General features: G+C 37.3%; 1 protein-coding gene across 1 annotated transcript in view; it reads left to right on the top strand.

The window, feature by feature from the left end:
• Positions 1-4,843: 4,843 nt before the first annotated feature.
• Positions 4,844-26,555, top strand: part of grin2db (glutamate receptor, ionotropic, N-methyl D-aspartate 2D, b) — a 94,452-nt gene continuing 72,740 nt past the window's right edge. Inside the window, exons 1-3 of the mRNA XM_073847801.1 lie at positions 4,844-4,920; positions 8,039-8,102; positions 8,210-8,299. Coding sequence (XP_073703902.1) covers positions 4,844-4,920; positions 8,039-8,102; positions 8,210-8,299 — 231 coding nt within the window. The remainder of the gene's footprint in view (positions 4,921-8,038; positions 8,103-8,209; positions 8,300-26,555) is intronic.

Below are 26,555 nucleotides of genomic sequence, written 5' to 3'. Positions count from 1 at the left end.
GGCTGCCCTCTGAAGAAAACCACATAGCGTGACGTGACGACCAGTCCTTCGCCCAAGACAAAAAACACTTTAGCTGCGTCATACTGTAGATAACACGATGACATTTTTAAATATAAATATTTTTTAAGAAAATGTGTAATCATTCATTCATAAATATTACGTTTTGGGTGAGTCACACCATTTGACATTTTACAATTTGAACTTGCCTTGCCCTGTCATAAAAAGGTCAAATTATTTGAAGATGCTTATTGACCTTGACATACAATCATGAGGGTCTTCAGGGGTCCATATCATTTCCTGTTTTGTTTTGTTTTTTAAATTGCACCATTTTTTTTGTGGAACAAACTGTTTTCAAATACTACTACGCACTGAAAAGGTTTCGTTAAAAAAATGTTTTAAAGAAAAAATGATTAAAAAAAGCATGCAAAAATATTTCATTTTGTCAGTGAAGCAAGCTTTTTGTTCTTCCTATTGACCTATTTTGACTGTATGTGCCACAAAAATATAGCCTGGAAAAATCCAGACCCTAATCTAATAAGATTAAGGGTCTGGCATCGAGCAATGAAAAGTGTCTAACTCGAGGGGCGGCACCAAGCATACATTTGAAACTCTCAATGCACGCAATTGGATAATGCCACGACCAATCACTAAGTTTTCACTAAGCCCCATACGCTTAGCTACCAGCGGAGCTAACTGATGGATTAAACTCTTGCCGTATCCAGTCGGCAAAACAGCAAAAAAAGTCCTTCTTATAAAGGAACGATTCGAGCGCGGTTTTCTGTTCCTCTTTTATATAAAAAGCCAAGTCTAACTCGTTCATTGTAGTGGCCAAAGCCGTTTCAAACAACTGGTGTTCATCTGTTTACTAATGATTCCGGACGTCGGAGCGCTGTCATCATCAGTTTAGCTCGCCTCTGGCCTGCCTACATCAGATACACCGATTTGATTGGTTCCCAGAACTGCTTACGTAATGCAGTAATGTGGATCATTGCTCGATGCCAGAGTGTCTTGCAGAGACAATTCAAATTGTGCTCTCGCGAGACCTCTGGATTTTCAAGGTAATAAAAATAAAAACCTAAATGAATTTAAATACAGAAATTAACAAAATGCTAGATGATGTGTATTCAAGTCTTTCCACAAAAAAGAATAGCATTTTTAAAGTATACTGTTTGAGTAGATCCAGACGAAAAATGAGTGCCGCTCTGTTGACCCGACTGTTGTGTTATCATTGCATCTAAATCTGTGTGTTTTTGCTGGATAATGGTCTTTTTGCACTGTGGCGCTCAGTGAACAGGCCACTCTCCCTGATGGATTGCATCTCCTGGCTTGCTTATTTCCCCCGCTCTCAGGAAGTCGGGTCTCTTTCTCCAGGGCAATTTCCACTTTAAATCTCAATCATATTCAAATGGTAGAGTGGCACAACACAGGGCAACTTGTTTTTTTTTTAAACCCCCAACCAAGTTGATGAGGTTTTTCAGGTTTTTTTAAATATAACTGTGCGATTAATCTAGGCAACCAATGAATAGCTAATGCTCATGGTGGGCAGTCAATTATCTGTGGATAGAGGCAGGAGGAGGCCATTCCTGGTCATTTATAATTAAATTTTAGTTAAGAGTCAGTTTGAGCACTCGGTATCTTTGGAGGAGCTTTGATTCAACAGCTGAAGCTTGCCTTACACGGATCATTTACCGGCGTTGTTCAGTGCTAACAATCATTTAAAGCCGCAATAAATTAGCTTCTCTAGTTAAATCCACCTGTACATTGAAAAAAAAAGGAAATGCTGAGGCCCATGCTGGTTAAAGAAATCCATATCCAGCCTTGAGGTGCTCCGATACTTTGTGCGTAACACGGAAGCTCGGATCTTCTAAGGACTGGTGGTGTTATGGAGGGTGAAGACGGATCTTAGGGCAGACGCTGCCCAGGGGCTCATAGATTTTGGATGGTTTATGATCCAAGTTGACTCACGGCATTTCCCCCGGTGCGTCCTTAGAACGCCTCTAATCCTTAAAACACTCCATTGTGCTTGACAGAAAGGCAAAATGCAGGATCGCAGTGGGGCCTGGAAGCTTAAGGGATGTGCTGGTTGAGCCAACCCCAGGCAGGGCATCATGTAGAGACCGCCACGGAGGTTCATGGTGCTAAACTCCTACTCGAGGGTCCTCGGAGCCAGCTGCTGGCTGGTAGCAGTTTCCAGGAACTCATTCATCAATGCAGAGACTTTGAATAGCAGCCAAATATTCAACCTAGGCTCTTTGGAAAAACGTGACTGTACCTATATTGTTGCAAAATGTACACAAACAATTCAGTGCAGTTTCCAGTTGAAATGAGAGTTAGTAGCAGTAAAAGTCGAACAACTTTTATTTTGTAATTTATTTTTATACCAATCATGCTGTTCCTTGCATAATACTATATGTGACCCTGGACCACAAAACCAGTCGTAAGTAGCACAGGTATATTTGTAGCAATAGCCAAAAATACATTGTATGGGTCAAAATTATAAATTTTTCTTTTAATTTTCTAATGTTCCATGAAGATATTTTGTAAAATATATCAAAACTTATTTTTTGATTAGTAATATGCATTGCTAAGAACTTCATTTGGACACATTTAAAGGTGATTTTCTCAGTGATCAGATTTTTTTGCACCCTCAGATTCCAGATTTTCAAATAGTTGTATCTCGGCCAAATATTGTCCTATCCTAACAAACTGCACATCAATGGAAAGCTTATTTATTCAAATCTTTTAAAAGCATTTAAAAAGCATCCTGTTTTTAACCCCCCTCATCTATGGCTAACTAACAGTTTGTATGTTTGACATCCTACGTCCTTCACAGATGGACGCTTCTGTGATTTAGATTAAAAATGCATAAATACTCTATACATATCAAACAATCTGTAATAACAGACAAAGCAACAGTGACCTTGTAATAAAAAAAACATTACTCACACTTGTGTGGTATGACATTACTGTCGGATCCAATATTCAAAAAATGTACCTGTATGACTGGTTTTGTGGTCCAGGGTCACATATTATGATCTCAAAACACTTATCATAATACATGATTTGTAAATAAATACATTTTGACATACAACCAACTCCATATGTATGGCTTTTCTGACACCTGGTACAGCTTGTGCTCCAGTACGAATCATGATTGAAGAGTTCTAGAAGCAAGCTGAAATGGCATGGTTGCTTCAGCAACTCACTTTTGTTTTGTTAACACTTTCGATTAGGTTTAGGGTGTGGTTTAGTGTAGGTGGTATGTTATTTTTTTAACACAGTAAAGCAATAATCTTTTACCACTTACTGTACATTTCATTTGCGAACTACCACGATACATGCAACAACCAAATCAAAAACATTGGCAAATTAATTTTCATCAATTTAAGATTAAATTGAACAAACTTTTAGGGCCACTCACTAAAGGTGCCATTATATAGGCTATTTTCTTTCCTGTTTTTAATCAGTACGCTCTGTTTGAATAAGCAATGGAGATTGTAGGCATTGAAATCTTTTGGTACCTCACTATTTGATTCATATCGATTCTTGGGGTCACGATTTGATTCATTGAATTGAATTTTTTGATTTTGTGCACACTGGACATCAAACGCACCAGTGTTTTGATACAAAAAACACATCAGTCTATAGTATGGGTAGTCCTGACTCAAGAAATCATGTTTCCTATGAACTTACTAATAAACAAAAAATATTTTACAGTTCCCATTAGAGATCGAAATCCGAACACCGTTTTCGGAAAGGAAAGGACGTGTACTATGGAACATATACAAATACATAATACAACATGGATGGAAAAATATTTTTTTAATGGTTTCTCTCTCAATTATATCCTTGTGTAATTATGCTGTATATAAATTGCGGACATCAGGGAGCTGCTATTAATATGCAGGGCATTGAAATAACTATTTTTTTAATTGCTTTTGAGATTTATGATCATACGTACCCTGTGTATACTGGGTTGCGGCAGTGTTTACCACACATTTTACAAGATAAGATGTCAGTGGTGCTCAAGATCTGCAAATAATTCGCCATCATCCTAGTCATCTCTCCTTACTCTCTTTATGTGGTAAGTGAAATTTTATACTGTATGTAACAGGCTACTGCCAGCAAGGGGCTAACCATGTCCCTCCATAGAATATGTTGTTTGTTTTCCATGTTTTTTTCAAATATGGATTCACTATTTTGGTATATCCCTACTTCTCATAATAACAAAAGATCAATATTTAATATAATATTTTTCCAAACACCTGCCCTTGCTGAAAATGTGGCAGGATGTATTGCTGTTGCTGTGTTGCTCTGACAACATATTACTGTTATTATTTATTATTTATTATTATCGATATTTGAAATTTGTAAATCAATGCAAATCGCTATTCATGATTTCTCAGGTCATGACCCTTTTAAAATTCTGAAATGTGCAAGAGGTAACGTAATATAATTTGAAGAAATCTCGATACAGTACTTTGTGACAATAGGTGGATACATGGCGTGGTGGTGTTTAAAAGACTGTTTTAACAAATCAAGTTCAAGCGAGTCCTATGATTTCAGATTGAAAAGAAAACAAGGTCAGTTAAGGACCATTGTTCTTTTGTAAATGCAGCGAATGACTTGCAGGGGATCTATTTTATTAGAATGGCTTGTGAAATTGTTCATTCTTTATGGATGGAAAACTTGTTTTCTCAGCATGGATAAATTGGGCAAATTAATGTCTTAGGCTTAGCTTTTTGTGTTAATTGAGGCCATGGGGGTTGTTTTTAGTGAATGGAAGTTATTAGGGTGCTGATTTATGAATGGGAGGATTCATAGGTGTTTCTTTGCTTTGTGAATGGGGACAGAAGAGCCGGATGGATTGAATCGACTCAGCATAATCGCAGAAATGTGCACGTTCGAGGCAGAGGCACGGTGTGATCGGCTGGCACGCTACACAAGAACATAGTGTTCTTCAACCTCTAAAGCAGTTCAGGGCCTCCAAACAGAAGGCAGAAGGAGAGTGGGAAATTGTGAGTGAGCGAGAGAGAGAAAGTGAGCAAAAATGCTGCATAGAGAGCTGTATGGAAAGGCCAGCTCACAGATTTCTCATTTCAGCTCTCAGGTTATCCAGAATGAATTGAGAAAAATGATTCACACTGAGAGATTTTTTTTCTCTGTAATGTTGTTCTTGTTTATTTGTTCAGATGTGGCTGCTGTTTCAAACATCTCTGCTTCCTGCCTTCATCAGTGAAATAAATTACGAGATAATGAGAAAGAGGCTGCCATCGAGGACCTGCTATTTCTGACAGTGAATGTTGTGGCGGTTTTGAGCCACGATGAACCCAAGTGGATTGGTTGTTATTTAAGACCAATATCAACATACGGAAGATTTCAGATTTTTAGGGCTCTAAAAGAAATGTCCGTGTGTCAACTGGCTGTTCATTTTTCAGCTGTTTGGATTCCATTTATTTGAATTGAATTCTGTACAAATATAAAAGCTATGCGTTTGTTAACGTACACACAAATGCAGGGTCCAAAAAACATCCATCAAGTGCACACTTGGCAGAAATAATACATCAACTTTTCTGTTTTTCGAATACTTTTTATTTGGACATAATACTCTTTTTGGTATACAGTTTTTTTTCCTGCTTTCTTCTTGTTGTTTGGCCAAATTTTAAAGTAGTAATTGCATGTATCAGTGAAATAAATACAAGATGGCAGAGAAGCAAGAGAAATGTTAAATAATTGTAATAAAAATAAATAATAATAATAATACTTTTTATATTCAAATATTATAACTGAAATTCAATACTGAAAAATAACATAATACATTACAATGTTTAGTCTTTTATTTATCTAAATTGTACTCTTTGTGTGCCGTCTTTATTTATTTTTGTGTCCAACTTTTTTATTAATCATTAGAGTAAAATGTGCATTCTTACTAGTATTTTTTCCCAATAATGATTTCATTTTGCTTTATTATGTTTTAATAACCTTTATGCCTGTATTAGTTAATTTAAAATGGTCCTCTGGTGTGACAAATGAATTTTTAAATGTACTGTACAAATATTTCATGTAGTCTTTTAAATAATAAAAGTCATTAAAGCTGCATGTATAATTATGAAATAATTAGCATGTTCTGTTTAAAACAGTTTTAGATGGAGTACAGCATGTCAAACTGTAGGTCAACAGCCCTATTAGAGTATTACATCACTCCTCTCGTGCCGTCTGTAGTGAAGTCTCCCACGCACTACATGTGCAGCAAGGCAGCTTACTAGGTTTTGGAACAGAGTTAATCTACTTCTCTCAAACATATGCATTGTGCTGTGTTAGAAAGAAGGAATCTTAAACAGGTGGGAATAAAGCCAAATGAGAACTGCATTTTCATTTGTGTATTGCAGAAATGTTCAAGTTCAAGTTTTTGAGATGAAACCCCAGGAGTGCACTTACCGCTCTTTCTCATAGACCTCTGTCAGGGCCTAACAGTGCTGTATTTGGGGGAAAAAATATGCTGGGAGCACTATTGCTATTTTATCATTTAGCTGACACTTTTATCCAAAGAGTGCACTTATTACAGGGACCATCCCCATGGAGAAACCTGGGGTTAAGTGTCTCGCCCAAAAGTGCAATTATGATAATTCATGAATTGCTTCTTGTGGCATTCAAACTTATAACCTTCCATTATCAGCCTACAATAGACATGCAGCTTTCTGAATACTTAGTTTACCAACCAAGCTGATAAGGATGTAAATAAATAATGTATAATGTAAAATAGCACTGCATAGTGTTCACTGTATAAATATAGATCAATTCTTGTTAAAACTACAACGTAATTCAGTCAAGAGCAGTGAGTGATTTTCTTGGATTAACATTAAAGGGAGCATAACGTCTTTAGTTATATCATATTTACAAAAGAATGATATAGCTTTACGATTCTCTCTGAAAACAGCCTAGCTCCTGGAGGCGTGCCGTGGGCGGAGCTAAAGATTGACAAGAACTCGCTCGCCGATTGCCAACAAAACGCAGACATTTGATGCCGTTTTACTTACCATCTGCAGTTCTGAATCATTACTGGAATCTTTTATAGCTGGGACCGCTCCATCTTTCAGTATCAAATGCCTTGTTTATAAAATGTTCGTCAACAAACACACTTGCAAAACTCAGTTTCTGCCCCTGTAGAAGAAACTGCATCATCCACTGTTCACGTAATGCTGGGTTCTTTGGGAAGGTTGTATTTGTATTACAACCAAAACCACACTTCTTTAGAAACAGTCTTCAAACAGTCTTCCTGAGTAAAGGAAAGGAGGTGAAGTGAGGCCAAGTATGGTGACCCATACTTGGAATTTGTGCTCTGCATTTAACACATCCAAGTGCACACACACAATAGTAAACACACACACACACCGTGAACACACACCCGGGGAGCAATTGGGGGTACAGTGCCTTGCTCAAGGGACTCACCTCAGTCATGGTATTGAGGGTGGAGAGAGTGCTGGTTATTCACCTTCCCCACCGACAATCCCTGCCGGACCTGAGACTCGAACCCGCAACCTTTGGGTTACAAGTCCGACTCTCTTACCATTAGGCCACGGCTGCCCCACAAAGTAAGTAAGAGTAAGTCCCATGCAGCAGTGCAGCTGAATGAAGCACGTTGATGGGCGCGCTCTTGCTCTCTCTCTCTCGCTCTCGATCTGGTCAATGTGCGCTCTTTTGGGAGAAATGCCCATACAAGGAGTTCCACACTTCAGGACGTCATGAAGAGCCATGATTTGAAAAAGATTTTCCAAAACTTGCAAGAAACACGAAAGTGTGTATTCGGCACAGAAATACTGTGTTATACGCCCAAATCGTTTTTTTTTTTAAACGTTGGCCATGTTTAGAATGAGAATCCAACTCTTTAACAGTGTAAATAACATGCATGAATCAGCAGCTAGTAAATAAGGCACAGTCACTTTAGAAGACAATGCATCCAATATAATAATACACATCCAATTTCTTTCTCAACTGTTACTGCTCAACGGTATTTTGCCATTTTCTATGTATTTGTCAGTTCAAGAGCAAAAGGCAAGAAAGAGGCAAATTCGATGCTCAAGCGCTTTGAGATGCATCTCTGCGTGCGTCCTGTGCGCCACACCGTGCCACGCTGTGGTGCTGAACTGGGTTCTTTCACATCTTTTTGTGTTTGCATGTTTAAACTAGTGATTTGTATTTGTTCGTTCAGGTGCAGAAGGACGTGATGGAGAGCTTGGTTCGGTGTTTGCTCGCTGTTCGTGAGACGCAGCTCTCTGTGTGCGCCAAACACGGCAAACGAGTATACAGTTGAGTTTTTTCCACATTTTGTGTTTGAATGCTTTAAACTCTTTTGAATGTTGAAACCGGTAAGGCTTAAAAACTCGTGCAAATGATAAGCTTTCGTGACGATGTGCAGCAGTGGCCAGTCAACTGTCCTGAGCGTCTTTTAAGCCCTCCCTCAGCCGTGGGCCCCTATAATCGTCACCACCAAGCGATGGCCCTGCCAACAAATAAACCAGACAGACCCAAACCAGTAGATTAACATCACAATGAAACAAGATACATTCTGATGTTCATTCATGTTTATTTCATGCTATAACTCAATGTTACTCATTGCGCGGCTGGCTTTAATGTGTGGCTCGCATGGCAGTAAATAATACGATGATATAACCAATAACCCATTAAAAAACTCACACCGTGTCCTAGGGCTGGGCGATTAATCGAAAAATAATCGAAATCGACATTCAGAACCTATAATCGATCAAATGTTTCCAGGTCGATTATTTCGATTACTTTCCCTTTAAAAACAGTACCGCGTGTGGAGTCACGTGACCCCGCTCCGTTACATTACGTTATTCCGCCGACATGTCATGGAGAGCTTAAAAAATTTACAGGATATACAAAAGTAATTTTGTTTAGAAGACAGTGCTTATTTTCTACTTTGAAAGTGCATTTTCGGTTTTCGGCCGAAAGACTTTTATCACCGAAACAACACGGCCGAAACAGTATGTTGACACAAACAGAAACCGCAGCCTGCACGTGCTTGTCTGAAGCAACACGTCTGCGGTGTGGACGTATGGAAAGACCCACGGATAGCGATTTGCAAAACTTGTTTTGCCGAAAGTTCCAGAGGGGTTGTGTCTGCAGTCGTGCGTGCAGTGATAAGAGCAGAGATCGAGACAAGATGTAGCTTTCAGTGAGTGAAAAACATTAGCTTTACGTTGGTGTTACGTCACAATATTTTAAAGATATGTCTTTTCATACTGTATTTGTATTAATATTTATGTTTTAAACCATGGAGGTGAGCCAATGGATATCACACAAGTAACGTGAAAACTGCGCAATGTTAAAATGAAAGTGAAAACGGATTTTCAGCATCTGACGTGCATTCTCTCAGAGACAATGAGAGTAGGGTTGCCACCCGTCCCTTAAAATACGGAATCGTCCCGTATTTGAGAATGAAATTGCGCGTCCCGTTTTGAATCAATACGGGACGGGTTTTGTCCCGTATTTTTTATAATTTCTTTTAAGCAGCGTCTCATGCAAATAATCACTGCGGTAAAGCCAGCCGCGGTTCAGAAAAACACGGTCAAGCCAGCCGCGATTGATTTAAGTGTGCGCGCATATTACAGTGATTACGGTAGTTTCAGAAACAACACAGAGAGAACGCGCTTGCAGAGCGCTTTTCATGGTTGTGGCTAGAGGGTATACAGCTCAGACCGGAAACTAACAATGAAATTAATTGTTCTACCTATTAGATTGTGTTTTATTAACGTCTACACCTACCCCAACCCTAAACTTAGCCCTTACTATAATACAAAAAAAGTATTATTGTTGTACAGTGTGACAAAAATAACGTTAGACTGATGTGCGCATGCCCAGTAGCCATAGCTGTATCCCTTCTAGACTTTACCGCTTTTCATTTAGACGCCCAGGACTGAGAGATAATACTACAAAGTGCTCGTGAATTTTTACTTACTTATTTATTTGCATTTCTGCTTTAATATCCGTTTTATTTATTGCTGTACTTGACGGTTCTTTTCTGAGAAATGGGACATTATTAGACTTTAGAGTCTAATAAGTAGAAAAAACAAAACAATGATCAGTTCTTATTCAGGACGGCCCATATTATATGCAAAACTCATATGAAACCTTTTTACTGCAGCATTTTTGAGATATGGGACATTATTACATTTTAACGGGGTATATAGACCCCATTTCTAAAAAGTAGAAAAAAACAATGATCAGTTCTTATTCAGGACGTCCCATGCACAACTCATATGAAACCTTTTTACTGCAGCATTTTTGAGATGACCCCCCCCCCCCCCCCCCCGAATGCGTCCCTTATTTTTGGGTATTAAAAGTGGTAACCCTAAATGAGAGACGATTATACTTCATATGCTGATATTAATTTAGTCCCCTAATATTTTCCTTGTGCCCTGAATATAGTGGGAAACGTATAAAAAGAAACGTATATTGTGCAAGGTTTGTTTCAGAAAATCGGTTCTTGAAATAAAGCTCTTAATTTTAATTGAAAACTGCAGTGTTATTAGGGGTTAAGAAAGTATTAATTATGATTTCAGGTGTTAAATGTGGGGACTGAAAGACAAGAAATGATGAAACTTCAAAAGGCTATCCATTGAATAAATCTGAGCGCTGCACGTTTCAAAGTCATTTGTTGCGCTGCTTTGTATACCAGTCTGACAGCGCCTCCTGCTGGAAGAGAAACGCGTAGACTTGTAAATGTGAATTTTTTTACAGTCTATGATGTGATGGATCCAGAAGATAATGTTATAAAAATGTAAACGATTAAACAATTTAAACAAAGGCAGTAAAATATATGTATATGTCAAGTAATAAAATACTTGATTGATAATAATTGTTTAAATTAATATAATTGATTTATTCTTTGAAACTTTAATATTAATGTATGCAATTGCAATGCCTTGATTCTAGTAAGATTAGTACACAGTCATAGCCATAAAAGGAATGGTACTAATAATTGGCATAATTCTTTCGGGGTTTCGGTTTTCGGCCTTGGTTTCCTCTTTTTCGGTTTTCGGTTTCGGCCAAGAATTTTCATTTCGGTGCATCCCTACTTGTCAGTGAACTATGAGGGCAAAAAAATAAATATTATATAAATATAATTAAATATAACTTTATTAATAAATTAAATAATCGTTCATTAATCGTAATCGAGTTAAAATGTTCAATTAATCGAGATTTTGATTTTAGGCCAAATCGCCCAGCCCTACCGTGTCCACACCGGACACAAGCACAAAGACAATAGAACCCATTATAAGTAGAGCTTTATGATTTCCTTGATGCGGAAAACGCGGACAGAATCGCAGAATCCAATTATCAAGACAGAATTTACTGTATAATGTGGAATGTCATTGTTACAGAGCGATAGAGAGGTGAAGCTGGCAGATTTAATCGCAAACCTTTATTATTAAACATGGTGAAAACAGGCATGTTCAAACAGATATACACAAGATATACGCAAGACACAAGCGTAATTCAGGGACAGGCGAGGATTGGTCAATGGCGAACGTAATCCAAAGGGGCGAGGCAAATGGATAATCCAAATAGAGAGGCGAGAGTTCAAATAAGGGGCAAACAGAGTCCGAAACGGCAAGACGAAGAGTAATCCAAACTGGCGAGAGTTCCAGGGCAGGCTGCAGACTAGACAAGACGAGATAACCAGGTGGGGAATCAAAAACACGAATGACAAGGCTAGAACAAGACTTTAACTGAATCAAGAAAACTAGGAATAGGCTCCGTAATTGTAGCTAAGACTAGCTGAGTGCTACACGCTATACAATACTAAGCCCTGAATGATTGTAATGGCCTCGTATTTATACAGATCATGATTGGCCATAGCTGTGTGTATAAAGAGTGTGGTGGAACCTGGATAGTGTAGTCCGGGGTGTATAGTGCAACAGTCTGTGTAGTGTAAATGTCAATGTAAAGAGCGGTTGATCTCTGGTGGCAAGTGGACGGAAGAACAGGTGGGGTTTGTGACAGTCACGGAATTTGTCAAAGTTTGGATGGAGCTGTTTTTGCAATCTTTCCAGCTCTTAAGGCCGAATGTGCTCTTGGATGGTTAGATACATGATGGGCTAATGTAGAAGCAAATAACTTCAAATAAATAACTTTAAAAATAGAACTTTAACTTTTAAAATAACCTCCTTTGTATTACATTGCATGTTGACAGATTGATAAGCAGACATGCTATTTATGGCTGGATGTAACTTTTTGACACTTTGCGGTAGGGCTGGGTGATTTTTTTCATAACAGACAATATCGATAATTGTCACGATAAATGTCAAATCTTTATTAACCCTAACCCTGAATGAAAGAAAAAACAGACAGTTAATTATTATTTATGGTTTATTGTCAGAACATGACAAATACTTTCCAACAAATGATCAATTGAGGTAGAATACAGATTAGAATATTGCTAGTAAAATCAACATCAATAGAATACAATATTATTAATATTAATAGAATATTTAAAACGTTTTTTATAAAAAAAAATAAGAACTGTAATATGATACAACACTTGTAACATGGCTCTGACTGTAAATACAGAGTTAAAGTGATTTTTATCACTTATATAGTATATTATAGAAGTATATTTATCATTCAACAAAAATAAGTACAGACAAATCTTTTCAGCATGCCAATCCCTTTGTGCAGCTGATTTAACACATTTTGTAAAATGTTTTAGCTGTCTGACAATGTAAATAAATAAAAAAATAATGGCTCAGGGCTCTATGCTTACTTTTCTTGCTAGGAGCACTTGAGCTCCTAACCAAAAAAATTTAGGAGCACATTCTAAACAATAATCAAAACTCAAAAAAAAAAAAAAAATAGCCTTAACACAAATATGCTGATTTTTTTTTACAGTCGCACGTACTCGTTTTTAGTCGCAAATGCGAGTGAAATAGTCGCACTGTAGAGCTCTGTGGCTGTAAACTAAATACGCCATCCGGAAGTGCAGGCTGCAAAAGGCCTGCGCAGCGTTACACATAGTGTGTAAACATTATCAAGTGCTTATCGAACTGTCATTAAAAAAAAAACTATATTGTGATAATAATCATTATCGAATACCCAACCCTACTTTGCGGTAAAAGTGGCTCTCCTATTGACTGACAATTATTTTGAAAATCGAGTAATCTATTTTGAGCAGTGTAAAGTAGTGGTTGTTGTTTCTCATTCTACGATCGCAAATGCAGACACAGTGTTATGTTTATGCGGCGCGGCGTGATGCAATGCGTAAAAAGATGATATGACTCATTATAATCAATAGTTATGTCCCCACTGGATGCAACAAATGCCTTGTTTATAATGGGTTTTACTGTTTCTGTCCCATCGCGCCGAGAAACGGCATGGTAAGGGGCGCAACATTTCCATCACATGCTTAAGGTATCTGGCCAATTAGAGAACAGTTTGGTTTCCATCGACGAGGACTTTTGTAAAAATCGAAGTGTTTCGGATTCGGAAAGGTGGGCAGAGAGGAGCAACAATAATATACAGTATGTGGAAAATATGTTTTTTGAACCTCAAACTGCATGAACACATTGCATGACAACAAATACACAAAATAATGATATTTTTAGCAACATCATATGAACCCTTGTAATTTTTTTGTGTATATTATAGTGAGATGACAGTTGTTGCCATTCATTCACACAGAGGCATGCAAAACAACCAGACTATTTGCGGTTTAATATTCCAGTCTATATCACTATTTGATTTAAGTGTATAGATCTACTTTCGTTTTGTTAATCCAAAATTTGCCAAATTCTGTGACATTCCACATTATACAGGAATTGTTTATGCAACACGGAAATCATAGGGCCCTAAATGTGTTGTACTAACACCTTACAGAATGGAAACATTTGGCATAATAGGCTGCATGTTGTTTAATGCTGATGAGAGAATTAGGGGATACAGCTTGTTTTGTCTTAGTCCGCTGAGATTGAAGGTGAAAATCAGGTAAAGGAGGAAGATAAGGCAGCTATTGTCTTGTGGATGAGATTACTTTGAACTGCACTGTTGAAGTAGAGATCTTAGAGGTGAACTAGATTAAACTCACTGCTTTATGGTGATACAGCATCTCTGTTAAGCGCTATTAACACACTCATGGTATCTAAATGGGGTAGTAATGTTTTTGTGCAGTGCAGCGTGGGCTTTGTTGTTGTGACGAGGATCTGCGCCTGTGTGGAATGGTGATGGATGACGTGGTCGTTTGTCAGCTAAAGTGCTTCCGATAGCGTCGGTCATCACGGTGCATGCGAAGCATTTTACGAGCTGTGTTTACAGCCGTGCAGTAAAGGGGAGCACTCTCACAGCCAGTGTGGTGCAGGGAATGCAGCCATGAGCTCAGCCGTAATGATCACGAGCTGTCAATGCATATGGCCACAGATTCAGCCAGTGCGTGTGAATGCTGTCCATCTCGTGTCTAGTGCATTCTGTTGTCCATTAGTTGGGTTTGTTTGTTTTTTCAGGAAATGAGGGGCAGGGAACTGTTGGCAAGTTGCTTTGTGCTGTTGCAATATACCAAGCGATATAAATGGGATATTAAAAAAAAATGTTTATGCTAGATCCAGGTTGATACGCCAGTATAGTGGGAGGCTGTAGTGCATCTTAAAAGGATAGTTCTGTTATTAAATACTCACCGTCATGTCGTTACAAACTCGTAAGTCTATTCATCTTCAAAACACAAATTAAGTAAAATTAATAAAAATTTTTGATGAAATACAATAGCTTTCTGACCCTGCATAGACAGCAATGCAACAACTACAATAAAGGCCCACAAAGGTAGTAAGGACATTGTTAAAATAGTCCATGTGACATCAGTGGTTCAACCGTAATGCTATTTTAACAATGTCCTTACTACCTTTCTGGGTCTTGAACGTGTCAGTTGTGTTGCTGTCTATGCAGGGTCTGAAAGCTCTCAGATTTCATCAAAAATATTCAAATTTGTGTTCCGAAGATGAACAAAGGTCTAATGGGTTTGGAACGACATGACAGTGAGAAATTAAAGGGATAGTTCACCCAAAATGAAAATTTGATGTTTATCTGTTTACCCCCAAGATGTAGGTGACTTCGTTTCTTTAGCGGAACACAAACGAAGATTTTTAATGAAAACCAGTGCAGTCTGACAGCCAAATAATGGCAGTGGATGGGCAAAAGACCTTTGAAAGTAAAAAAAAAACATGCACAGAAAAATCCAAATTACACCCTGCAGCTCGTGACGATACATTGATGTCCTAAGACACGAAACGATCGTTTTTTGCGAGAAACTGAACAATATGTATATCATTTTTTACCTTTGATACACAGCCACATCCAACTGTCATGAGCATGAGTTTTTCATCCAGCTCGTTACACGTGTATGCGCTCTGGCGTAGTATACGCAAACGCTGGAAGTGATCTGTCGCATGTATATGACACTCATTGTTTACACAGTGCACAGAGATTTTGGGTATAGCAGCTATTCAAAATGGTAATTACTTGCACTTATCCTGATTGTTCAAACTGATTTAAAGATAAAAGATTACGTTTGCGTTCATCCGGGACTGTTGACTTCACCGTTTTCCCCTTACGGCGTTTGCGTATACTACACCAGAGCGCGTACACATGTAACGTGCCTGATGCTGAGCTCGTGCGCATAACAGTTAGACGTGGCTGTGTTTCAAAGGTAAAAATTATGTAAATACTGTTCAGTTTCTTGCAAAAACCGATCATTTCGTGTCTTAGGACATCAATGTATCGCCACAAGCCGCAGGGTGTAATTTGGATTTTTCTGTGCATGTTTTTTTTTTTTTACTTTTAAAGGTCTGGTGCCCATCCACTGCCATTATTTGGCTGTCAGACTCCACCGGTTTTCGTTAAAAATCTTTGTTTGTGTTCTGCTGAAGAAACAAAGTCACCTACATCTTGGATGCCCTGGGGTGCAGATAAACATCAAATTTTCATTTTTGGGTGAACTATCCCTTTAATGACAGAATATTTATTATTGGGTGAACTATGCCATTAATCTGATAATTCACCCAAAAATAAAAACTGTGTTATCATTTACTCATCCTCGTTCCAGACTTTCATTTATCTTTAAAACACAAATTAAGATATTTTTAATCAAACCTGAGAGGTTTCTGTCTTTCCATTGAACCTCCGTGAAACCAAAACCTAGATGTTCCAAAAAAGATCACAAAGGCAATCCAAATGATTTGAGTGGTTTAATCCACTTCTTGTGAAGGGATATGCTCTTTGAATGATGATCGTTGTTTATAAACCCATACATTTAAACTGTTCATCATATAAAGTAATTGTATCTTTTCACAAATTTTTGATTAAACTGCTTGATTTATATGGGTTTGCCTTACGCCACCTTTATAGCTCCTTAGGGTCTATTACGTTTTGGTTTATCAATAGATATACAGAAACTTCTCAGGATTCAATTCATGTTTCGAAGATAACAAAGGTCTTAAGGGATTGGAATAACATGAGGGAGGGTAAATGGTGAGAATTTACATGTTTGGGTGAACTATCCATCTTCTTCTTTGTAGATTCCATTTGAAAATTGTATGGGTCTGGCTTTCAGTCTCATCCACCTTCAGACATATTTAGCTGTACAAAACAGCTCATTTTGCTGCTTGACATTTGCAAATTGCTGTGTCTTGTCATATTATTTTAATGTATTTTCTTAATTATGAGCATACTGGTTTGTAGTGCAAACAGTTTTACTGTTACTGCACGTTATTATTCGTCTTGCTATTTCCCTAATGGATAATGAACCGTAAGTCTCACCCATAGGCATAGGTAGGTAACTCTAACTCTGGTTGTCACATAAATATCATCAAAAATGGAATAAAATGCACAATTTGTAGATACTGTGCCATAAAAAATCATTTACATGACTACATGCATTTTCAGCTTATTAATAATATCAGTCGGGATAGGACCATGCATCTAAATGCACTCCAGGCAATATACTACTTAGGACGATGCAAAGAAGTTTGCATAAAGATACTTTGTTTTGTTTTAAAGAAATAACCCAAAGAGAATTGTGGTTTATTTATTTATTAATTTAGGTTTTATGTATTTTTTATGAATGTCTTCATCCTCTCCTAGCAAGCTGTTAACTGCTGCAAAGGGGATCATTGTTTCAGAGAATTGAACTAGAGAACTAAACCAGTACGATTCATGAACAAATCATTTCACTGCTTTTGTGAAATGGATAACAAGATCAAAAGGTTTGCCTTAAAATACTGATTCTTTCACGATTTGAACAAGGTAAGAAGAGCTAGAATGATGTCAAGATTTTCAGTCATAAAAAGTACCTAAATCTAGACTAAAAGATCTTTTGATAATAATACTTAAATGTCTTTTAGTCAGATTTTCCAAAAATACAACTTTAATGGGCAGGATTTTTTTCCACTATTTACAAATAAGAAATTATATTCATAAGGATACAACACTTCTTTCTACTGCAAGTTCCTCATTGAGAAGCAGCTCTTTGAGATGCACTCAACTAAATCTATAAGTTTATTTTATAGTGTGTTCAGAGTTTGTTGGCACATCCTCTCATTTTCTTAAAACGATTTGGAAAAGGGAACTTAATATTCAAGTAGCGGATGAAGATTGGAATATGGTTTGGAAAAATGCAGAGTCTGAGTATATGCAATAAAGTAAGAGCTATTCAGCTCAAGATGCTTCACAGAGCTCACATTCTCCTTCCCAGCACAGTAGATTTAGGGTTGTTATCTCTTTTCTGTCCCAAATGCAAGACAGAAATAGGTCTTACTCGTTGTTTGTGGTTCTGCAACAAGATAAAGAGATTCTGTTGGGGGGTTTCCGAAGGATTGAATAAAATTTTGGTGTTTCTTTGGTTCTAGATCCAGCATCTTATCTGCTGGGAATGTCTCCTCCTGTAGGTCTTGATAAGTGCAAAATTTGGCTTTTTAATTTAATTTTCAGTGCTAAAAAATGTATACTTTTACAGTGGATCTCCGATAAAGCTCCCTCTGTTAGGATGTGGCATCCAACTATTCTTGAATATGTGTCACTCGATTATCTGACTTGCATTGTACATGATAAGAGTGAAGTGTTTGGGAGCCTTTTCTGACATATATTGATCGTGACATTGCTTCCATCCTGCCATATAACAAACTATTAAAATAAGAAGAAAGTTACATCTGAAAGCTGCATCGATTTTATTGGAATGAATGGAGAATATTGTGTTTTTCCGTCTGTGCCCAACCAGGGGGGTCACCCTATATGTAACCCTTGCTTTTTGTGTTTGAGCTGGTTTGCTTGTTTGTTAACCTGTTGTTGTCATTGTTATTTTTATTTTATACTGTAAATGTACCTTAAATGGATAGTTCACCCAAAAATGAAAATTCTGTTATTAATTACCCTCATGTTGTTTCAATCCCGCAAGACCTTTGCTTGCATTGTGGTAAAGAATGACACGGAAGTGGAGAAATTGATGAATGAAGTCGTTCTTTTTGTTTTCTTTGTGCACAAAAAGTATTCTTGCAGCTTCATAAGATTACGGTTGAACCACTGATGTCACATGGACTATTTTAACACTATGTCCTAACTACCTTTCTGGGTCTTGAAGCTCTTGGATTTCATCAAAAATATCTTAAATTGTGTTCAGAAGATGAACAAAAGTCTAATGAGTTTAAAATGACACGGGTGAGAAATTAATGACAGAATTTTAATTTATATTTGGTAATTCTATCAGTATCCAATCGTATAAACGTATCCAATCATATAAACTACTTTATATACGTTTAGTTGGAATCTCTGTATGTCAGTACTGCCATCTTAAAAGTAGGGGTGTGAATCTTCACAATCTTCTTAATTACGAAATATCACGATTCGTCACATTCTCAGTTTTCAATATTACTGCACATGGCTACATTTTCATATACAGTCGTGGCCAAAAGTTTTGAGAATTACATAAATATTGGAAATTGGAAAAGTTGCTGCTTAAGTTTTTATAATAGCAATTTGCATATACTCCAGAATGTTATGAAGAGTGATCAGATGAATTGCATAGTCCTTCTTTGCCATGAAAATTAACTTAATCCCGAAAAAAACTTTCCACTGCATTTCATTGCTGTCATTAAAGGACCTGCTGAGATCATTTCAGTAATCGTCTTGTTAACTCAGGTGAGAATGTTGATGAGCACAAGGCTGGAGATCATTATGTCAGGCTGATTGGATCAGAATGGCAGACTCGACATGTTAAAAGGAGGGTGATGCTTGAAATCATTGTTCTTCCATTGTTAACCATGGTGACCTGCAAAGAAACGCGTGCAGCCATCATTGCGTTGCATAAAAATGGCTTCACAGGCAAGAATATTGTGGCTACTAAGATTGCACCTAAATCAACAAATGATAGGATCATCAAGAACTTCAAGGAAAGAGGTTCAATTCTTGTTAAAAAGGCTTCAGGGCGTCCAAGAAAGTCCAGCAAGCACCAGGATCGTCTCCTAAAGAGGATTCAGCTGCGGGACCGGAGTGCCACCAGTGCAGAGCTTGCTCAGGAATGGCAGCAGGCAGGTGTGAGCGCATCTGCACGCACAGTGAGGCCAAGACTTTTGGAAGAAGGCCTGGTGTCAAGAAGGGCAGCAAAGAAGCCACTTCTCTCCAAAAAAAAACCATCAGGGACAGATTGATCTTCTGCAAAAAGTATGGCGAATGGACTGCTGAGGACTGGGGCAAAGTCATATTCTCCGATGAAGCCTCTTTCCGATTGTTTGGGGCATCTGGAAAAAGGCTTGTCCGGAGAAGAAAAGGTGAGCGCTACCATCAGTCCTGTGTCATGCCAACAGTAAAGCATCCTGAGACCATTCATGTGTGGGGTTGCTTCTCATCCAAGGGAGTGGGCTCACTCACAATTTTGCCCCAAAACACAGCCATGAATAAAGAATGGTACCAAAACATCCTTCAACAGCAACTTCTTCCAACAATCCAACAACAGTTTGGTGAAGAACAATGCATTTTCCAGCACGATGGAGCACCGTGCCATAAGGCAAAAGTGATAACTAAGTGGCTCGGGGACCAAAACGTTGAAATTTTGGGTCCATGGCCTGGAAACTCCCCAGATCTTAATCCCATTGAGGACTTGTGGTCAATCCTCAAGAGGCGGGTGGACAAACAAAAACACACTAATTCTGACAAACTCCAAGAAGTGATTATGAAAGAATGGGTTGCTATCAGTCAGGATTTGGCCCAGAAGTTGATTGAGAGCATGCCCAGTCGAATTGCAGAGGTCCTGAAAAAGAAGGGCCAACACTGCAAATACTGACTCTTTGAATAAATGTCATGTAATTGTTGATAAAAGCCTTTGAAGCGTATAAAGTGCTTGTAATTATATTTCAGTACATCACAGAAACAACTGAAACACAGATCTAAAAGCAGTTTAGCAGCAAACTTTGTGAAAACTAATATTTGTGTCATTCTCAACTTTTGGCCACGACTGTACATTTTATATCAGATTTATTTTGGGCAAAATTTACTTTTTTTTAAATTATATAAGCAGGCTACTTTTTTAAACAATTACTTATATAAAATAAGTGTTCTTTAAGTATCCGAAAGTTTACAGACAATAGTTAGTGGTTTTTCGTTAAATTAATAAAACATATTTTAAAAAGTACCCAAATATTGTAAATATGCCTTAAAGGGATAGTTCATCCAAAAATTAAAGGGGTCATCGGATGTCCATTTTCCACAAGTTCATATGATAAAAAAAGGGATAGTTCACCCAAAAATTAAAGGGATCATGGGATGCCCATTTTCCACAAGTTCATATTAGGGATGTACCGAAATGAAAATTCTTGGCCGAAACCGAAAACCGAAAAAGAGGAAACCAAGGCCGAAAACCGAAACACCGAAAGAATTATGGCAATTATTAGTACCATTGCATTTATGGCTATGACTGTGTACTAATCTTACTAAAATCAAGGCATTGCAATTGCATTAATTAATATTAAAGTTTCAAAGAATAAATCAATTATATTAATTTAAACAATTATTATCAATCAAATATTATATTACTTAAATAACATATACATATATATTACAGCCTTTGTTTAAATTGTTTACATTTTTATAACACATTATCTTGTGGATCCATCAGTTCTCGTGTGTTTCTCTTGCAGCAGGAGGCGCTGTCAGATTGGTACACAAAGCAGTGCAGCAAATGACTTTGAAACGTGCATCACTCATATTTATTCAATGAATAGCCTTTTGAAGTTTCATCACAATTCTTGTCTTTCAGTCCCCACATTTAAGACCACCTGAAATCATAATTAAGACTTTCTTAACCCCTAATAACACTGTAGTCATCAATGAAAATTAAGAGCTTTTTTTAAGTCTTTCAAAAAAAACAACCCTTACACAAAATACGCTTCTTTTAATTTTTTTCCCACCATGTTCAGGGCACAAGAAAAATATTAGGGCACTAAATTAATATCAGCATATAAAGTATAATCGTCTCTCATTGTCTCTGAGAGAATGCACATCAGATGCTGAAAGCACTCAGTTTTTTTTTTTTCACATATTGCACATTTTTCACGTTGCTTGTTTGATATCCATTGGCTCACCTCCATGGTTTAAAACATAAATATTTATAAAAATACAGTATATAGAAAAAATATTGTGACGTAACACCAACGTAAAGCCATTGTTTTTCACTCACTGAAAGCTACATCTGTCTTGATCTCTGCTCTCATCACTGGCAGCACGCACCACTGCAAACACCCCCTCTTGAAATTTCGGCATTACATGTTTTGCAAATCGCTATCTGTAGGACAAGTTGCTTCAGACAAGCACGTGCAGGCTGCGGTTTCTGTTTGCGGCAACATACTGTTTCGGCCGTGTTGTTTCGGTGATAAAAGTCTTTCGGTGGCCGAATATTCGGTGCATCCCTAGTTCATATGATTCTTTAGGGTCTTAATGAAAAGTCTCTAATATACTTTGGTTAAAAATTCTCAATAGTAGTGTAAAACAACACCCTTTTACCTTGTCAAAATCAGCTCTGCAAAAAATCCACTCATTTTATTGCATGGCCTCTTTAAATGCAAATGAGCTTTGCTCGCCCCGCCCCTCTCTGCTGTGGGATTATGATGTAATGTTTACTTTAGCCATATTTAGCCGCATTTAGCCGCGTTTCGCAGCGAAACTTGCCAACAAACACATTATTAAGAAAGGCTGTTTGCAATGATGCATAAAAAACCCTTATAATCACTTCTGCAGTGGGTGAAGCTGCATCAGGAGCGATTCACAGGAACATAGATCGGGATCCGTGTTTTCCTTACTAAAGTACTAAAGTAACATTATCCTCTGCGTCTCCAGCAGCTCAGATGTTGGGAGTAAATGACTACTGCTATGTTTATTATTACATCCAACAACAGAACACCTTAATCACTCAATCTGAGACGTTCTTGTCTTCCCCTGCACCTGAATCGACACAATGGCAACTAGAGTCAGACTGTTTCAGCTCGGTGAGGGCAGGTCTAAGGTAAAACGCTCATGTCAATCAACTATCGTGGGAGTGGCCTCTGTCTGTGTTACATCACACCCACAAGAAGCTGAGAATGACCTGATTTTAAAAAGGGGATATTACTTTTAAAGATTAAAAAAATACCACTGGGTGGATTTGTATCATTGTATTTATGGTGGTTGTGTACACAAACTGCCAACACACATTAATGTTCAAACAACATGTAAAAGTGAGTTTTGCACCCGATGACCCCTTTAAGATTCTGTTATTAATTACCCTCATGTTGTTTCAAACTCTGAAGACCTTTGTGGTAAAGACTGACACGGAAGAGGAGAAATTGTTATAAGTTATTATTTTTGTTTTCTTTGTGCACAAAAAAGTATTCTTGTCGCTTCATAAGATTACGGTTGAACCACTGATGTCACAAGGATTATTTTTAGAATGTCCTTACTACCTTTCTGGGTCTTGAAGCTCTCGGATTTCATCAAAAATATCTTAAATTGTGTTTAAAAGATGAAGAAAGGTTTTACGGGTTTGGAATGACATGGGTGAGAAATTGATAAGAGAATTTTATTTTATGTTTAGTTCTACCAGTATTTGTCTAACATAGCCAATCATATATCATATGTTTCTGTCAGGTGTACATTTATATGGTGATAAAAGACCCATAAAGTACAGGCTTTAAAAATTTAAAATGACCTTGTTCTATCTTATAAATCTGGTAATTGTTTGAATATTAATTTTATGCTGTACATCACTAGCTTGTAGCCATTTCATTGTAAATAAACTGAACTGAACATGTCTGAGCTCTGAAAATAAAGTGTTCCCAGCATATTTAATAAACCAGTCAGGGACACTAGAGATTTATGTAAATTTATATAGAGAGCCGTTATAGTAATGTACTCTGTAGTATTTTAGAATCGCCCGGGGGTCTGTAAGCAACAGCGAAGCACGAGTCCCTTTCTTTGTGGATGATATATCGCTGAGTGTTTTTGGCTCTCTTTGATGAATTCAGGACTGCGTGTGCACTTCCCACGTCTCCTACTGTACAATGCAACCTGTGGAAGCGGCAGTAAATTGCTGCTTTTGCACAACATTAGCACAGTGGGTTCCCAAATGACAAGCTCAGGCTATGATTACTCCAGGTTAATTTGATGTGACTCAAAAACAGTAATATGCTGTTGTGGAATGTGCTCAGATGCTCTTTCGTGCGTTCCAACTCCCCAGCTCTCCAACCCCCCTTCTCCCACCAATCTTTCACATAACACACACTCTCATACTGTCCCTTGTCTGTCAAAACTGGAGGATTGCCAGCATGTTTGTTCAGGCCAAACACGTACACACACCCCAGTAATCAATATTTCTCTCTTTCCCTCTATTCCTCCATATTTCATCCCCCTTTCTTATTCTCCACTCCCTCCATTTTCCCTGCTCCCCATCTCTGTCCTCATCTTAGTCATTAGGACTATATTTACCTCTTCCAGCCAAACAGAATTCCAATGTCTGCCTGTCTCCCTCTTCCTCTCTCGCTGTCTCCATCCCTCCCATATTCTGCTCATTGCTTCGTCGTCTTTGGCCTCTTAATTCTTTCTCTCATTCATCTGAAGGACTCGTCAGGGTCAACAGACCAACAGGCTTAGCGCCGGATAAATAGAACAGAGGGAGAAAGAGAATGCAACAAAAAGAGAACAAACCCAGAAAGCGGTGACAGAATTGGGAGAAAGGGAATATTATGTCAGAGAGCCTGGTGTTTCCAGGCAATTGCATTAGCACCTGAAGTCATGAAACAGAGAGGAGCAGGCAGGAGGAGGGTGCCACAAAAGTAAATTGAAAATGATTTGCTTGTATTGTGTGTGTGTGTGTGTGTGTGTGTGTGTGTGTAACTGAGATAGAAAGAAGCGTAAGATGGCATAGAGCCACTTTCTTACATACTGTATCAGCTGCGCTAACCTCTAACTCTCCAAATCATTTTATTGGTGCGTGTGTTGGGTCGTGTTGGTATTTGAGTGTCGGTATGAAGAATTTGTGTGGGTGTTTGTATGTTAATCTTTGTTATTATTCATTCACCTTACAATAAGCACCATCCATTCTTTGACTCTGTTTTATTAACACATGCTCACACACCTTAGAAGCTATATTAGTGAGGGCCTTTCATGCATGCTTTGATTTAGTGCTTAAATAATGATATTTGGGTCAATGACTTTACACTTATTATTTTTTTGTATTCATTACAAATACATTAAAAAACAGTCATTTATACATACAGTGAATTTAATACAACCTCTCTGATGAACTTTTATTTTCTAGACTAAGGATGGTTTTAACAGCTTTATAAAATCTAAAAAAAAATGTAAACATCAAACATTAGTGAACATGAACTAAAAATGAACAACACTTCAATAGCATTTATTAATCTTAGTTAATTTTAATTTTAATTTTAATGAATGACTGTATTTTCATTAACTGACATTAACAAAGATGAATAAATTGTGTAATACATGTAATGTTCATTGTTTGTTTATGTTAGTTAATACATTAACTAGCATTACCAAATAGAACCTTATTGTAAAGTGATACCAAAAAAAAAAAATTCAGGGTGATACAACAGTCCTGCTATCATAATAAATAAAAATAAATATTTCAATATTTTAAATTAAATGTAAAAAATAAATGAATATGTTTGTTACTAAAGAATCTGCATACTAAATTTGAAAACTTTTGCAGTGCAACAAACATCTCCGAAGGATTTCAAATGAAAGTGTTCAATTTGATTCAAAATGAAGACTTTTTGAATAAAATATGAAGTTTCACCTCTAATCTCACCCTCTGTGGGAGTGTTAACTGATTTTATGACATGTACGAATGGTATCTTACAAATTCATATAAAATTTGCCACCAATTCACCAAAACATTAAATAATTATGAATTGCAGAGTGTGATGGAGGGCTCCTGCATAATTGGCTATTTAAAACTTTAAAAATGTATTTAAAACCCTTTTGAAATAATGATGTGACGTGTACTGTACACTCATTTATTAGTTACACTTAATTTTTTTTTCTAATTATGGTGACACCACTTTTTTTTCACAAACCATATGAAGCAAACATGAACCCAAAGAGTACATTTCTAAGAGATTGGGTTTAAAGTAGATTTATAATGAAGAATATTCAGTCTTTTCTTTATCAAAGGCATGCTTTTTTTGGTAATTGACCCATTTAACTCTTTCCCCACCAGCATTTTAGAAAAAAGTTGCCAGCCACCTCCAGCATTTTAGATAATTGTCACTACAATTTAATAGCCCCCAGGATACTTTGTAATAATATCTAAAGATGCAATACATCAAAATTAAAAAACAGAGCCTCTACGTTTAAACAAAACTATTTGTTATTCTAGCTTCAAGTGTTATTTTTAATTAACACTTGGAGGAAAGTTTCTTTAAAAAGCAACATTTACATCTAGCGATCCCAAATGCTCCAAATAGTGATTAGACATTTAAAAGTTTCTTTTTTTTGTACAATTACTGAGAGGATTACCTTTTCTCTGCTAACTTCTCGCGCTGACTGTCATCCAAAGTGTGCGCATTATGGGCTTCCGACAGCTCGCAAACCCAATAAATACACATATGCACAGAATTACAGTATTTCAGAATTCACGCAAACATATTGTGTTCTGTCTTAAGTGAACACTTGGGGAACTGTTTGGGAAAAACATATGTGTAGCGTGTAACATTATGTGTAACATTATACTCAGTGGTGTAGTGGTGCCTGGAGAAGTGGGTATGCCCCCATTTAAAAGTTTACATGGGTTCACTGGTTTAAGAAATGTCTGTTCGTAAAAACTTTTTTATTTGTGAGGTATTGTTTTCGTTATTATGATGGTGTGCGGGAGACGGAGCGGAATGTGTTTCTAATAAACACATTTGAGTATTTGTTTTTCGCATATGAATGCTTTTGTAAAATGATAAAGGTAATGCTTTCTTTCTTTCTAGGCTATTTGTTATACTGTTTTTGTATCTGTTCTGATT

This window comes from Garra rufa, chromosome 9, assembly GCF_049309525.1.
Source record: "Garra rufa chromosome 9, GarRuf1.0, whole genome shotgun sequence".
Lineage (NCBI taxonomy): Eukaryota > Metazoa > Chordata > Actinopteri > Cypriniformes > Cyprinidae > Garra > Garra rufa.
Note: the sequence above shows the minus strand (reverse complement) of the source record. Positions and strands in the feature narration are given on the sequence as shown.